Source organism: Elephas maximus, chromosome 3, assembly GCF_024166365.1.
Source record: "Elephas maximus indicus isolate mEleMax1 chromosome 3, mEleMax1 primary haplotype, whole genome shotgun sequence".
Classification (NCBI taxonomy): Eukaryota; Metazoa; Chordata; class Mammalia; order Proboscidea; family Elephantidae; genus Elephas; species Elephas maximus.
In genome coordinates this window covers 29,937,895-29,950,477 of record NC_064821.1, presented here as the reverse complement: position 1 = coordinate 29,950,477, position 12,583 = coordinate 29,937,895, and the positions used below count along the sequence as shown (strand labels likewise).

The window sequence follows — 12,583 nt, the reverse complement described above, 5'->3', positions numbered from 1 at the left end:
TATTATCTCTTTTAGTTCAATATTTATTAATATAAATCTTTTATTCTCCTTTGCCTCTGCTACTTGAACCTGCTAGTATTAGCTGGAAGATAGGGTCTGACAGGAGAAGCTGGTAGAAAAGAGGTGAGGTTACACTGATCCTGGTGGGCAGAGAGTGCCTTACTGGCAGCCTATCATAAATCAGGCCAAACCAAAACCAAACCAAACCCATTACCATGGTGTCAGTTCCAACTCAGAGTGACCCTATAGGAGACAGTAGGGTTTCCAAGGAGCAGCTGATGGACGCAAACTGCTGACCTTTTGGTCAGCAGCCAAAATTCCTAACCATTGTGCCACCAGGGATCCAAATCAGACCAACTGATTGTTAATTCAGCATGTACAAGCTGGCAGTTCCAGGTACACTTTCTTCTTCCCACCTTTGCTGCCGCAACTCTGGTTTAATCTACCATCACCATTCACCTGGATTACGGCAATATTTCCAAGTCCCTAACAACTTCTGTCCTTGTTCCCCTACGCGCTTTTTTTTAAAACACAATGATTCTGTTAGATCGCATCAATTCTCTGTGAAAACCCTTCAGTGCCATAATATTTTTCTTAGATGAAAAGTCTTTACAGAGGCCTAAATGCACCATATGCTCCCCCTTCCAGATTCTCTTCATTGTCTTTTGATCCCAGGATAAATGCATTGCAGGAGGCAACGCAGGGCAGAGAGGGGCTTCTTGGTGAGGTACCCTGTCCCCCACCCTTTTATGCAAACAGGTTATGTCATCCTGGACCCCTAGGAGTACCAGGCTGTTGTGCAGGACAGGAGGAGAGGTAAAGGATGGGAGACCTTAGTCTACTCTGGGATCCAGGGTTGGGGCATGGGACAAGAGGATTGATGTTGCTGATGCCTCCTTTGGGGCTCAGGCACTTGCCCTGCCTCTAAGGTTAGCAGTTTGAACCAACCCAGTGGTGCTGTGGAAGAAAGGCCTGTCAATCTGCTTCTGTAAAGATGATGACGAAGAAAGCCCTATGGAACAGCTCTACCCTTAACACATGGAGTCACCATGAGTCAGAATTGACTCCATAGCAACAGGTTTGGTTTTTTGGTTTTCATTAGTCTGGTACACTTGTTACAGTCAATGTAACAGCCTTGATACATTATTAGTAACTATTTTTTTTTAAAGGCCATAGTTTACATTAGGGTTCAACTTCCTGGGTACAGGTATGTGGGTTTTGACAAATGCATGTCATATGACCACCAATGCAGTACCATTTAGAATACTTCCCCTGCCCTAAAAATATCCTGTCCTCCACCTATTTATTCCTCCACAGGCACTCAGTGGTAAAGTGAGTTTAGGAAATACTAGAGCAACTATCTACCTCTTGGAAATTCACAATGGGTATTAGTATCGTAAAGGCTCTGAGAGGTATTGCAGAGAGGTTTACTTAAACCAAACATGACTGAACCACAGTACCTTATCCCCTTATTTTTTTTCATGGTCTCATTAGTAGTTTCACAGACATTCTTTGGGTAACACCGAGTAGTGTAGTGTTAAAAGTACCACAAAGTAACTACCCAGTCAACCAAAATAAACCTGCTTCAAATTACCCCCATGGGCTTTTTCCTAGAGCATCCCTACACTAGCAGTAGGCAACAAGGAGAAACCATGTGCCTGGGGACTTTGTTATGTGCAACAATGCACACTCAGTTTAATAGAAACCATGCTTCCTATCTGCATGGAGTTCCATGATAAACTTTGCCCTAGACAGTAAATACCCCACTCCTTTTCTAATCACACTAGCAGGTGATTAGAAAAATATCTTCTATTGATGATAATCACATTGATTTTCAATACAACTCTAGTGATCTGGTTTATTATTAATATTCTTGTTAGTATTAATATTGAGTATTAATATTAATACTCTTGTGATCTTAAGCATAAATGAAAATTTATCAGAAGATAAAGGGGAAACTCACCAAACCCAAGATAAAAATGGAACCAAAACCTTGGGTTCATGATGGATCCAGGAATTGGACTACTGATGGGCTTTCCTTCTCTCTCTTACTCTCTCCTCACCATAACTGAATTGCTTCACACACATCGTGTTCACACTCTCTTTCTCATGTTATCTGGCTTCTTCCGATTTTCTAGCCAGTACAACAGAGAATCTTGAGTACTGACAGCTCCTGAGTTTAAGGTTACAAGAACAATCATGACAGCTCTGGTCTGTTGCCATAAGCCATTTCTGTGATGATATTGTCAACACTGGATGAGGTGAAACCATTAACACAAAGAGAGGAAAGGAAAGATAGACAACCTGTGTCTACTAAAACATCTGGAAAATAGCTTAAACAATGCAAAGACTCTAGGTTGATCACACATGTGCTATTAATTCCAATATTGTCAACAATCAAAATGTGGCTTCGGGCTGTAATATTAATAAGAACTCAATATATGCAACAAAATGTACTTATTCCCTCTTCAACAGAACACCCTAGAAAGGCAACTTACAATCAACATCAAGGAGATGGTGAAAAAGACTTACTCAAATGGAATTAATAAGTATTAAGAATAAATAACTATTCCACCCACACAACTAGGATTCTACATTTATTGTTAATAAACTAAAGACGAAAGGGAATACATTAATTCCTGTGTGTATTTTTTACTTCTCATCAAGTATTCTATAATTATTCTTTAAACAGCCTTCTGTGAGCACGTCTACAGAGCAGATTCTTATCCTCACTTCGGATCTCATAACCTGGTCCTAGCACACTCACAGACTCATCTCTGCTACTTTTCTGCATCCAACCATGTTCCAACCACTTGAAATGCCTTGCCTCTTCCTGGTCTGTGGGATAGACTTAACACTAAAAATTATTTGTTTTTTATCAGAAGTGCAAGTGTAACTGGACACCTCTGTTTTTATTTACTACATCTGCAACTCTACCCCGATTACACGCTTCTTTCAATGCTCCCTGACCTTGTCACACTCTTCTTATCACTTTGGATGCCTTATGCAGTCCCTTTCTCTTGGCAGACTCACTCTTCAAGAACAAACTCACACACCATTTTCTCTGCAAAACGTCCCATATATTTCCTCAGGTAGTTAGGCCATCTTGTGATACTTCTCTCAAATCTCTATTAACACACTAATCACACTGAATTGGCCCCTGTCTCCACCACCAACCCTGAGCTCTTCAAGGGTACAACCGGGTCCTGAATATATTTTTATCTCCATATCTGGTATGTAGTAGATACTTAACAAAAGTGTATTGATTTATTTATTGCCTGCTGCTTCCATGGGTGTTGATTGTGGATCCAAGTAAAATGAAATACTTGACGACTTCAATCTTTCTCCATTTATCATGATGTTCATTGGTCCAGTTCTGAGGATTTTTGTTTTCTTTATGCTGAGGTGTAATCCATATTGAAGGCTGTAGTCTTTGATCTTCATCAGTAAGTGCTTCAAGTTCTCTTCACTTTCAGCAAGCAAGGTTGTGTCATCTACATAAAACAGGTTGTTAATGAGTCTTCCTCCAATCCTGATGCCTTGTTCTTCTTCATATGATCTAGCTTCTTGGATTATTTGCTAGCATATAGAATGACCTTAAACCACACAGTATCCCTTTTTTTCTGTTCGAATGACTGCCGTTTGATCCATGTATAGTTTCCTCATGGGCAAAATTAAGTGTTTTGGAATTCCCATTCTTTGTAATGTTATCCATCACTTGTGATCCTTTGCATAGTCAATAAAACACTGATAAACATCCTTCTGATATTCTTTGCATTCAGCCAGGATCCATCTGACATCAGCAATGATATCCCTGGTTCCAAGTCCTATTCTGAATCCAGGTTGAGTTTCTGGCAGTTTTCTGTCAAGATAATGCTGCAGGCACTTTTGAATGATCTTCGGCAAAACCTACTTGCGTTTGATATTAATGATATTGTTGCCTAATTTCTGCACTCTTTTGGATCACCTTTCCTGGTAATAGGCATAAATATGGATCTCTTCCAGTCACTTGTCCAGGTTGCTATTTTCCACATTTCTTGGCATAGACGAATGAGCACTTCCGGCACTGCATCCATTTGTTGAAACATCTCAATTGGTATTCCATCAGTTCCTGGAGGCTTGTTTTTTGCCAATGCCTCCAGTGCAACTTGGACGTCTTTCTTCAGTACCATCGGTTCCTGATCATCTGCTAACTCCTGAAATGGCCGAAGGTCGACCAATTCTTTTTGGTATAGTGACTCCATGTATTCCATCCACCTTCTTTTGATGCTGCCTGCATCGTTTAATATTTTCACATAGAATCCTTCAATATTGCAACTCAAGGCCACTCTTAAAAGTGGGATGCAGAATGTTTTCTTAATAGATTTTATTATGCCAATTGACCTAGATGTCCCCTGAAACCATGGTCCCCAAACCCTGCCCCTGCTACGCTGGCCTTCAAAGTGTACAGTTTATTCAGGAAACTTCTTTGCTTTTGGTTTAGTCCAGTTGTGCTGACCTCTTCCGTATTGTGTGTTGTCTTTCCTTTCACCTAAAATAATTCTTGTCTACTATCTAATTAGTGAATACCCTGCTCCCTCCCTCTCTCCCCACTATCGTAACCATCAAAGAATATTTTCTTCTCTGTTTAAACTATTTCTTGAGTTCTTATAATAGCAGTCTCATACAGTATTTGTCCTTTTGCAACTGGCTAATTTCAGTCAGCATAATGCCTTCCAGATTCCTCCGTGTTATGAAATGTTTCACGGATTCATCATTGTTCTTTATCAATGCATAGTATTCCATTGTGTGAATATACCATAATTTATTTATCCATCATCCTTTGATGGGCACCTTGGTTGCTTCCATCTTTTTGCTGTTGTAAACAGTGCTTCAGTGAACATGGGTGTGCATATATCTGTTCGTGTAAAGGCCCTTATTTCTCTAGGACATATTCCAAGGAGTAGGATTGCTGGATTGTATGGTAGTTCTATTTCTAGCTTTTTAAGGAAGCGCCAAATCAATTTCCAAAGTGGTTGTACCATTTCACGTTCCCACCAGCAGTGTATAAGTGTTCCAGTCTCGCTACAACCTCTCCAACTTTTATTATTTTGTGTGTTTTGGATTAATGCCAGCCTTGTTGGAGTAAGATGGAATCTCATTGTAGTTTTGGTTTGCATTTCTCTAATGGCTAATGATCCTGAGCTAATGATCGTGAGCATTTCCTCATGTATCTGTTAGCTACCTGAATGTCTTCTTTAGTGAAGTGCCTGTTCATATCCTTTGCCCACTTTTTAATTGGATTATTTGTCTTTTTGTACTTGAGTTTTTGCATATCATGTAGATTTTAGAGATCAGGCACTGATTGGAAATGTCATAGCTAAAAACGTTTTCCCAGTCTGTAGGTAATCTTTTTACTCTTTTGGTGAAGTCTTCGGATGAGCATAGGAGTTTGATTTTTAGGAGCTCCCAGTCATCTAGTTTCTCTTCTGGTGTTTGTGCATTGTTAGTAATGTTTCGTATACTGTTTATGCCATGTATTAGGGCTTCTAGTGTTGTCCTCATTTTTTCTTCCATGATCTTTATCATTTTAGGCTTTATATTTAGGTCTTTAATCCATTTTGAGTTAGTTTTTGAGCATGGTGTGAGGTATGGGTCTTTTTTCAGTTTTTGCAGATGGATATCCAGGTATGCCAGCACCATTTGTTAAAGGGACTGTCTTTTCCCCATTTTACAGACTTTGGGCCTTTGTCAAACATCAGCTGCTCATATATGGATGGATTTATGTCTGGATTCTCAATTCCGTTCCATTGGTCTATGTATCTGTTGTTGTACCAGTACCAGGCTGTTTTGACTACTGCGGCAGTATAATAGGTTCTAAAATCAGGTAGTGTGAGGCCTCCCACTTTGACCTTCTTTTTCAGTAATGCTTTACTTATCTGGGGCCACTTTCACTTCCATATGAAGTTGGTGATTCATTTCTCCATTTCATTAAAAAATGTAGTTGGAATTTGGATCAGAATTGCATTGTATCTGTAGGTTTCTTTTGGTAGAATAGAAATTTTTACAATGTAAAGTGTTCCTATCTATGAGCAAGGTATGTTTCTCCACTTATGTAGGTCTCTTTTTGTTCTTGCAGTACTGTCTTGTAGTTTTCTTTATGTTTTTACATGTCTGGTAAGATTTATTTCTAAGTATTTTATCTTTTTGGGGGCTACTGTAAATGGTATTGATTTGGTGATTTCCTCTTCCATGTTCTTTTTGTTGGTGTAGAGGAATACAACTGATTTCTGTATGTTTATCTTGTATCCTGATACTGCTGAACTCGTATTAGTTTCAGTAGTTTTTTTGAGGATTCTTTAGGGTTGTCTGTGTATAAGATCATGTCATCTTCAAATAGATACTTTTACTTCTTCCTTACCAATCTGTATGCCCTTTATTTCTTTATCTAGCCTAATTGCTCTGGCTAGGACCTCCAGCACAATGTTGAATAAGAGTGGTGATAAAGGGCATCCTTGTCTGGTTCCCTATCTCTAGGGGAATGCTTTCAGACTCTCTCCATTTAGGATGATGTTGGCTGTTGGCTTTGTATAAGTGCCCTTTATTATGTTGAGGAATTCTCCTTCTATTCCAATTTTGCTGAGAGTTTTTATCATGAATGGGTGTTGAACTTTGTCAAACGGCTTTTCTCTGTCAATTGATAAGATCATGTGGTTCTTGTCTTTTGTTTTATTTATATGATGGATTACATTAAGTATTTTTCTAATGTTGAACCATCCTTGCATACCTGGTATGAATCCCACTTGGTCATGGTGAATTATTTTTTGATATGTTGTTGAATTCTATTGGCTAGAATTTTGTTGAGGATTTTAGCATCTAAGTTCATGAGGGATATAAGTCTGTAATTTTCTTTTTTTGTGTGGTGTCTTTATCTGGTTTTTGGTAGCAGGGATATGCTGGCTTCGTAGAATTAGTTTGGGAGTATTCTGTCCTTTTCTATACTCTGAAATACCTTTAGTAGTGGTGTTAACTATTCTCTGACGGTTTGGTAGAACTCTCCAGTGAACTGTCAGGGGCAGGGCTTTTTTTTTTGGGAGATTTTTTTATTATTATTACCTTTTCAATATCTTCTTTTGTTACGGGTTTATGTAGTTGTTCTGCCTCTGTTTGTGTTAGTTTAGATAGGTAGTGTGTTTCTAGAAATTCATCCATTTCTTCTGTTTTCAAATTTGTTAGAGTACAATTTTTCTATTCACCTGATATGATTCTTTTAATTTCAGTTGGTTCTGTTGTGATATCACTCATCTCATTTCTTATTCAGGCTATTTGTTTCCTCTCCTATTTTTCTTTTGTCAGTTTGGCCAATGGTTTATCAATTTTGTTCTTTTTTTTTCAGAGAACCGGCTTTTGGTCTTTTTAAGTCTTTCAATTGTTTTTCTGTTCTCTGTCATTGTTAGGTGCCGTCGAGTCAGTTCCGACTCACAGTGACCTTATGCACAACAGAATGAAACGCTGTCTGGTCCTGCACCATCGTTACAATCATTGTTATGCTTGAGCTCGTTGTTGCAGCCACTGTATCAGTCCATCTCATTGAGGGTCTTCTTCTTTTCCACTGCCCCTGTACTTTGCCAAGCATGTTGTCCTTCTCCAGTGACTGATTCTCTCCTGACGACATGTCCGAAGTATGTAAGATGCAATCTCGCCATCCTTGCTTCTAAGGAGCATTCTGGTTGCACTTCTTCCAAGACAGATTTGTTCATTCTTTTGTCAGTCCATGGTATATTCAATATTCTTCGCCAACACCACAATTCAAAGTTGTCAATTCTTCTTCATCTTCCGTATTCATTGTCCAGCTTTCACATGCATATGACGTTCTCTATTTCATTTAATTCTGCTCTAATTTTTATTTTTTGCTTTCTTCTGGAGCCTGAGGGTTTCTTTTGTTGTTCTCTTTCTATTCGTTCAAGTTGTAGGGATAATTCTTTGATTTTAGCCCTTTCTTCTTTTGAGATGTGTGCATTTATTGTTATAAATTGACCTCTGAGCACTGCTTTAGCTGTGTCCCAAAGGTTCTGATAGGAAGTGTTTTCATTCTCATTGGATTTTATGAATTTCTTTATTCTGTCCTGAATTTCTTCCATAACCCAGTCATTTTTGAGCAGCATGTTGTTCAGTTTCCATGTGTTTGATTTCTTTTCCCTGCTTTTTATGTTATTGATTTCTGCTTTTATGGCTTTATGGTCAGAGAAGATGCTTTGTAATATTTCAGTGTTTTGGATTCTGTTAAGGCTTGCTTTTTGACCTAATATGTGATCTATTCTAGAGCATGTTCCGTGTGTGTTGGAAAAGAAAATATACTTGGCTGCTGTTGGGTGGAGTGTTCTTTATACGTCTTTGAGGTCAAGTTGGTTGATTGTGGCATTTAGATCTTCCATGTCTTTATTGAGCTTCTTTCTGGATGTTCTGTCCTTCACTGAAAGTGGTGTGTTCAAGTCTCCTACTGTTATTGTGGAGCTGTCTATCTCACTTTTCAATGCTGTTAGAGTTTGTTTTATGTATCTTGCAGCCCTGTCATTGGGTGGATAAATATTTAATACAGTTATATCCTCCTGGTTTATTGTCCCTTTAATCATTATGTAGTGTCCTTCCTTATCCTTTGTGGTGGATTTAACTTTAAAGTCTATTTCATCAAAAATTAATATTGCCACTTTTTCTCCAAGAAAACACGAAATGGCGGATGATGCCGGTGCAGTGGGAGGGCCTGGAGGCTCTGGGCGCCCGGGAATGGGAACCCGTGGTGGTTTCCGCGGAGGGTTTTGTAGTGGCCTGTGGGGCCAAGGTCGTGGCCATGGCCATGGCCGGGGCCAAAGCTGCGGAGCTCATGGAGGCAAAGTCGAAGATAAGGAGTGGCTTCCCGTCACCATGCTGGGCTGCCTGGTCAAGGACGTGAAGATCAAGTCCCTGGAGGAGATCTATCTCTTCTCCCTGCCCATCAAGGAGTCCAAGATCATTGACTTCTTCTTGGGGATGGCCCTCAAGGATGAGGTTTTGAAAATCATGCCTGTGCAGAACCAGACGCGTGCTGGCCAATGGACCAGATTCAAGGCATTTGTTGCCACTGGGGACTACAACAGCCACGTTGGCCTAGGTGTGAATTGTTCCAAGGAAATGGCCACCACCATCCGTGGGACCATCATTTTGGCAAAGCTCTCCAGTGTCCCTGTGCAGCGAGGCTACTGGGGGAACAAGATAGGCGAGCCCCATAGTGTTCCCTATAAGGTGAGTGGCCGCTGTGGCTCTGTGCTGGTGCGCCTCATCCCTGCACCCAGGGGCACTGGCATAGTCCCAGCCCTTGTGCCCAAGAAACTGTTGATGATGGCTGGAATCGATGACTGCTACACCTCAGCCAGGGGCTGCACTGCCACCCTGGGCAACTTCGCTAAGGCCACCTTTGATGCCCTCTCCAAGACCTATAGCTATCTCACCCCTGAGCTCTGGAAAGAGACTGTGTTCAGCGAGTCTCCCTACCAGGAACTCACTGACCACCTGGTAAAGACTCACACCAGAGACTCTGTGCAGAGGATCCAAGCTCCAGGTGTGGCCACCTCATAGTGGTTTTTATACAAAAAAAATAAAGTGAATTAAGCCTGTTTAAAAAAAAATTAACATTGCCACTCCTGCTCTTTTGTGATTGTTGTTTGTTTGATATATTTTTTTACATCCTTTGAGTTTTAGTTTGTTTGTGTCTCTAAGTCTGTGTCTCTTGTAGGCAGCATATAGATGGATCTTTTTTTTATCCATTCTGCCACTCTCTGTCTCTTTATTGGTGCATTTAGTCCATTTACATTCAGTTTAATTATGGATAGATATGAGTTTAGTGCTATCATTTTGATGTCTTTTTTTTTATGTGTTGTTGAGTTTCTTTTTCCCACTTAATTTTTTGTTCTGAGTAGTTTATCTTTATATATTTTCTTTTCTTCTTATTCATTGTTGTTAATTTTGTTTCTGCTGAGTCTCTATTTTTTCCTTGTATTTTATTTTCATGAGTAGGATTATTAGTCTCCTTTGTGGTTACCTTAATATTTAACCCTATTTTTCTAAGTTTCAACCTAACTTTTATTTCTTTATATTGTTTTGTCCTTCTCTAGACATGAAAGATCTATGTCTACATTTCTTCACCCTTCTTTATCATTTTAATGTTGTCTTCTTTTACATAATGACATCGCTGTTTCCCTGTTTTGAGCATTTTTTTATCTTGATTTATTTTTGTGGTTTCCCTGTCTGGGTTTACATCTAGTCACTCTGTCTTGTGTTCTAGTGTTGGGCTGATATCTGATATTATTGATTTTCTAACCAGAGATCTCCCTTTAGTATTTCTTGTAGTTTTCGTTTGGTTTTTACAAATTCCCTAAACTTCTGTTTATCTGGAAATGTCCTAATTTCACCTTCATATTTCAGAGACAGTTTTGCTGGATGTATGATTCTTTCCTGGCAATTTTTTTCCCTCAATGCTTTTTTATAAGTCATCACATTGCCTTCTTGCCTGCATGGTTTGTGCTGAGTAGTCTGAGCTTATTCTTATTGACTCTCCTTTGTAGGTGACTTTTCATTTACCCCTAGCTGCTCTTAAAATTCTCTCTTTATCTTTGGTTTTGGCAAGTTTGATTATACTATGTCTTGGTGACTTTCTTTTAAGATCTACCTCATGTGGAGTTCAATGAGCATCTTGGATAGATATCGTCTCATCTTTCAAGATATCAGGAAAGTTTTCTCCCAACAAATCTTCAACAATTCTCTTTATTTTCTGTTATCACTCCCTGTTCTGGTACTCCAGTCACTCTTAGGTTATTTCTCTTGCTAGAGTCCCACATGTTTTTTAGGGTTTCTTCATTTTTTTAAATATTTTTATCTGATTTTACTTCAAATATATTGGTGCCAAGTGTTTTATCTTCAATCTCACTAATTCTGCCTTCCACTTGCTCAATTCTGCTCCTCGCAGTTTCTAATGAATTGTCTAATTCTGTCATTTTATTTTTAATTTTCTGAATTTCTGATTGCTGTCTCACTATGGATTCTTGCATATTATTAAATTTTTCATTATGTTCTTGAATAACCTTTTTAACTTCCTCAGCTGCTTTATGTGTGTGTTCCTTGGCTTGTTCTGCATATTGCCTGATCTTCCTGATGTTGTTCCTGATGTCTTGAAGAGTTCTGTATATTAATCTTTTGTGTTCTGCATCCTTTGTCCAGAGGATCCCTCGATTCTTTGTTTTGAGAGCTTGTTGAAGCGATCATGATCTGCCTCTTTATGTGATTTGATATCGACTGTTGTCTCTGAGCCATTTATAAGTTATTATATTAGTTTATTTTATGTTTGCTTACTGTATCCTAGCTTCTTGCTTTATTTTGTTTTGATATGCCCAAATATGTTGCTTGAGTGAGCTAGCTTGATTATTTTTTGCCTTTGAAGCTCTGACTTCCTGTCATCAGATGGCTAGAGCTTTTATCATGTATATGAGCCCAGAAGTCCATTCACTTTTCTTGTATGGATTCAGCTCAGGTGTCCAGGTAGTTGGTGATCAAGTGTGTGGTACAGGCTCTGTCCTACAGTCTTAGAAGGGCAGGGGTTTTTGGTGTAGGTACAATTATTTGGTTGCAGCAGGGGTCACACTCTGAACAAGGCAGAGGGCTGACAACCATCCCCCAAGTGTCTCTGAGGGAAGCACGTCCCTGTTCCCTAGAGTGCACAGGTGGGTGGGTTCTGAAGACGGACCATGGGCACCCAATGCTTTTGGTTGTAAGGACTGGGAGGTACTGGTTATCCTTGGACCTCTGTCATGGGTGCCTGGGTGATGTGGGTGAGCCATCTGTCCTTAGGCCCCTGATATGGGTAGGTGAAGACCCTGTTTAATAGGCAAAGTAGTGTCAAACATTTCAACACCCACCTCTCTGCTGCACAGCTGAAACTGTTGCAGTCTGCCAACAAGGGCCTATTCCCCTGAAATAGGCCCACACAGGTCCATGTGGGGTGGTGGGGGAGGGAAGGTATTCTAAGTTCATGGACGTTTTATGCCTGAACAGAAGCTGCTTCTGATCTGAGCTCCCCATGTTAGTAGAACTGACAGATTATGTTTTTCTCCAATTGTGAGTTTATTCTTTCTCCAAGGATGGGAGAATGGCTCAGGATGCTCAGCAGGACCTATCTCAGGCTCAGGGAAATCAACAGCCATCGAAGATGGCCTGGGGGTTGGGGGTGTGGTAAAATACATGCAATTACTCGGCTTTTCCCAAGAGCACTGTTCTTCTCTGGTTCTGGAGGTGTGAGCAGGCTGTGCAGCTGGCTGTCTCTCCCTGAGGAAACTGCAGCTGGAACACTACTGCCAGCCTGCTGCAGTTGCTCCCGGTAATGTGGCCTGAGGGTTCCCGGTGATTGAGATCTGGCAACTCCTCTATGCTTTTGAACCCTTTCTCCCTCCCCTTGCCACTCAGTCTGTTTTTAAGTTTTCCTTTGATGTTCAGGGCTCCTAGCTTGTCATAAATATAATCATTTCACTTGTTTTATCGGGTCTTTGTTGTAAGAGGGATCAGTGGAAGCATATGACTA

General features: G+C 40.0%; 1 protein-coding gene across 1 annotated transcript; it reads left to right on the top strand.

Annotated features, from left to right (window-relative positions):
* Nucleotides 1-8,368: 8,368 nt before the first annotated feature.
* LOC126072206 (40S ribosomal protein S2-like) lies at nt 8,369-9,591 on the top strand. The gene has a single exon (XM_049877026.1). It carries the CDS (start codon nt 8,710-8,712, stop codon nt 9,589-9,591), a length of 882 nt encoding a protein of 293 aa, XP_049732983.1. The 5' UTR covers nt 8,369-8,709.
* The last annotated feature ends 2,992 nt before the right edge of the window (nt 9,592-12,583 follow it).

Bases quoted from the DNA above. Each gene is read 5' to 3' on its own strand.
- LOC126072206 (XM_049877026.1), top strand. From the start codon at position 8,710: ATGGCGGATGATGCCGGTGCAGTGGGAGGGCCTGGAGGCTCTGGGCGC.